The 3,935-nt window shown below is 39.0% G+C and overlaps 1 protein-coding gene across 1 annotated transcript; it reads left to right on the top strand.

Moving 5' to 3' along the window:
* Positions 1-1,959: 1,959 nt before the first annotated feature.
* LOC125140638 lies at positions 1,960-3,794 on the top strand. Its single transcript, XM_047809783.1, has 3 exons — positions 1,960-2,981; positions 3,062-3,217; positions 3,520-3,794. Exons 1-3 carry the CDS (start codon positions 2,634-2,636, stop codon positions 3,625-3,627), a joined length of 612 nt encoding a protein of 203 aa, XP_047665739.1. The 5' UTR covers positions 1,960-2,633; the 3' UTR covers positions 3,628-3,794.
* The last annotated feature ends 141 nt before the right edge of the window (positions 3,795-3,935 follow it).

Below are 3,935 nucleotides of genomic sequence, written 5' to 3' on the forward strand. Positions count from 1 at the left end.
AGGAGTCTACTGGGTGTTGGCTGACATTTCATCTGTATTAAGGTCTGAACTATCATCAATTTACTTGAGTATCTTGTGCAAGTCAGATGATAAGAAATTTGGCTATTCTGCAGTGCTAGAGCCATTGTTAAGGGATTTGAAAAGCTTGGAAGAGGATGGAATTTTTGTGCCTCACTTAGGAAAAGTAATAAAAGGCACAGTATTTTCTGTGATTGCTGATAACCTTGGTGCTCACTCACTTGGAGGTTTTGTTGAAAGTTTCAGTGGGTCATATGTTTGCAGATTTTGTATTGGAGACCGGTCACAATTTCAAGAACTTGAAGTAAGGACAGGAGGATTTCCTTGTAGAACAAAACAGCAATATCAGTTGGATGTCGATGCAGCATTAGCGAGTAACAACCATAGCCACGGAGTTAAAACACATTGTGCGGTTACTCAAAAATTAAGTTATTTTAATGTGACAACCGGTTACCCACCTGATGTACTGCACGATTTATTTGAAGGTATTGTACCTCTAGAATTGGCATTGTGTTTAGCTATCTTGATTAAGAAAAAATATATCTGTATATCAAGCATTTTCCATACAAGTGGAAAGACAGGACAAATTGTCCACAAGCAATACCAGCAACCTTTGCCTCTCGTAAAACAGTTGGCGGTAATGCACACGAAAACTGGTGCCTACTTAGACTGCTTCCACTTATGATTGCACACAAAGTACCAGAAGAGGAACAGGCATGGCAGTTGTTGATGTGCCTCAAAGATGTTGTTGAGTTGGCTGTGTCACCTGTGTTCACAGATGAAAGCATAGGTTACCTGGACAGCCTGATTGCAGACCATAGATGTAGATTTCAGTGTTTTTCCAGAAGAGAAATTGATTCCAAAACACCATTTTGTAGAGCATTACCCACAGCTCATTAAAGCGTTTGGCCCATTAGTGTCTTTATGGACAATGAGGTTTGAATCAAAGCACCGCTTCTTTAAGAAGATAGTAAGACAAACTGCCAGTTTTCGTAACATTTTGAAGTCCATGGCAAAAAAACACCAGTCGATGATTGCATACCATCTTCACACTTCAAATGTAAAAAAATCTGTGGTCTCTTTGTCAAAGACCTCAAGACTTCCAATAGAGGTGGTAAATGAAAGTATACAAGATTTTCTTTGACAGAAATTTCCTATGGAGACCGTTGTTAATTTGACTAAAACTGCAGAATGTCAAGGCACTAGTTACACTACTGGCATGATTCTGGTGTTTGTCACCACTGGTGGGTTGCCTGACTTTGCTGAGATAGTACAAATCTTTGTTGTTCATGACTGCTTGGTCTTTGTAGTGAAACTGCAAAGTGCATGGTACTGTGAGAATTTTCGATGCTTTAAGTTAGAGTCCACAGGCATACTCAAGGTTATTGAGCAGTCACAACTCACTGACACATACCCACTGTCTGCATATACAGTAGATGGTGATCGAATGGTTTCTCTGAAACACTACATCTGCTGTTCAAACTAGGTAATTTCAGAAGGGCTTGTGTTATGTGACCTTTTCAAGACTTGTGCATTTCTGATTATTGCTGCATGACATGGAATGAAAATGTGAATTTGCTAAATAATACAATATGCAATGAGAAAATGATTAAAATTTGTTAAAAATTTACATATACATATGTTTACATACATATAAATAACTTACATATACATGCACATTCCTTCTAGAAAAAGCAAGCATCTCTCGGACTTGTCAGTCTGTTATCTTTCTGCCTAAAATTTTTAAGGATTTACAACCATAGTCATTTCAAATCATTGCAATACTTTGTTCATTTAGATATATCTTGCAGCCCTATTAAAATTTAAGCATGTTATAATCTACATACACCTTTAATATTTGTGGATTTGTTCAAAAACCTGCTTTTTATGTATTTTTTGTTCACTTCTCTTGCAGTTCTGCTGGCCAAACACTATGATGTCTGCCTGCACTCAACTACGTGTTATCATTGATGAGACTGCAGTTCACAAGTTAACCCTACCAGATGGAATACCTAGTACAGTAGATGAACTTTTGGAAAGCTGCAAAGGATCATTTTCAACTCCAAGGGAGTTTTAGTGTTATGTATATGGACAAAGATTTTGAAAACCAATTCTTCACTCTGACATCAACAGATTTGGTTAAGGACAAAGACACAATCAAGCTAGTCAAAATAGAACCTTCTGTCATTCTGACATTGACTCCCATCAATGAAGCTGCAGATAACTCCCCTCCACTCTCGCTGAACAATTCTTTCCAGGATGAAAGTTCTTCTATTAGTTCATCTGACACCACTATTTTACAACCATCCCCAGAGTGTTGATCAGAAGTTTGGCCAACTAATTTTGTGATACCCACCTTTTCATATGATGTTGAAACAATCCTTCAAAAGGCAAATGATGATTTTAAAAGTAATGGTACACACCTTCACAATACAAGCATCAACTCTAATGTGCTTGAGAAGCTTGCAGAACAAATATTTAGCTACACTGCCTATCCCACCGGGCTTCAAATCCTGGCCGTTGTAGAAGCTCTGTTGAACAAGCGTCCGTGCCTGAAGGAGCCTGGCACTTCATTTTCAGGTATGTACGGGTGACAGCATCGTCTTAAGTATAAAATGGCCAATTACGGTTCCAAATTGAGAAAGCGTGAAATACCTTGTCCTGAAGTTAACATCAACTCCTTAAGAAGTAAATTACCTGGTGAGAAATATCCTGCCAAAAACTGCAAAAGACCAAGGAAAGCGGAGGTGAATTACCTCCCGCCGCATCCAAGTGGAGAAACCGAAGACAGCCTTGAAGTAGAGAGGCAGGAGCTCCTCAGTGAGGTGAAGAAAAATAACTATAATGTGATAAAAGAAAAAATGGCCAAAACATTCTCCTATCGAAGGATTGAGGTTGTGAGTGGTTGTCCTGCTGTTGAGGATTTTAAAAAGAGATGGCCTGCCTTATTTTGTGAAGCTGAGGTATGTAAATCTAACCCCTGAAATGTTACCCCTTAAATGTTGCGGCAGTAACAATAACTTGATTATTCATATCTTTTCAGGTGAAAGAGGAATTTAGAAGAATAACTACAACTTCTCTGGAGCAGAGCTTCATGTATAAACTTGACCTCTACACACCAAAACTTATTGCCCTCATGAAGCTTAAGGGAGGCATTGCAAGGACAAAGCTGAGGCCGCACTTGGACAAACTGAGTCAGGTATGTTTTTTTTTAAATCGTTCACTTTATTCATGATGATGGGTGTACTGTCTCTCACACACTGTGCACACATGCAGCATCAATCCTCACTCTCATTAGTCCACTTATTCAGTTTTATTAATATAGTACTTTGTACTGTTTACACTTTGTATTAAGATGTTACATACTATACGGTGTACACCCTGAGCTCTTTATATGCAAGGAGTGTTTATGGGAGTTTCGTAGCGTCGTACCGCACATTGTTTATTTCACATGGCTTTTAAGAAAACTACAATGACAAATTTATATTCAACCCCTCAAAGTGGCTAGAAGGAGTAGCTGTCTTACCCGCCACCACTGAGATCTACCGGCATTTGTTGACGGGTGTTGATGTCAAGCCCCGCGGACAATATTCTGGATGTTCTGACTGACACATCCTTCGAGTAGTGACTGTCCCCTTCTGAAGATCACTGGGTATTCAAATTATAAACAGTGAAGTGACATACGGCTAAGTATGGTGACCCATACTCAGAATATGTTCTCTGCATTTAACCCATCCAAAGTGCACACACACAATAAACACACACCGTGAACACACACCCGGAGCAGTGGGCAGCCATTTATGTTTGTGGCCGGCCCGAGACTCGAACCCACAACCTTCGGGTTACAAGTCAGACTCTCTATACCATAATAACTATATATCTATAAATATATATATTGATAATATATATATATATAT

The sequence above is a fragment of the Tachysurus fulvidraco genome, unplaced genomic scaffold, assembly GCF_022655615.1.
Source record: "Tachysurus fulvidraco isolate hzauxx_2018 unplaced genomic scaffold, HZAU_PFXX_2.0 HiC_scaffold_209_np12, whole genome shotgun sequence".
Taxonomy (NCBI): domain Eukaryota; kingdom Metazoa; phylum Chordata; class Actinopteri; order Siluriformes; family Bagridae; genus Tachysurus; species Tachysurus fulvidraco.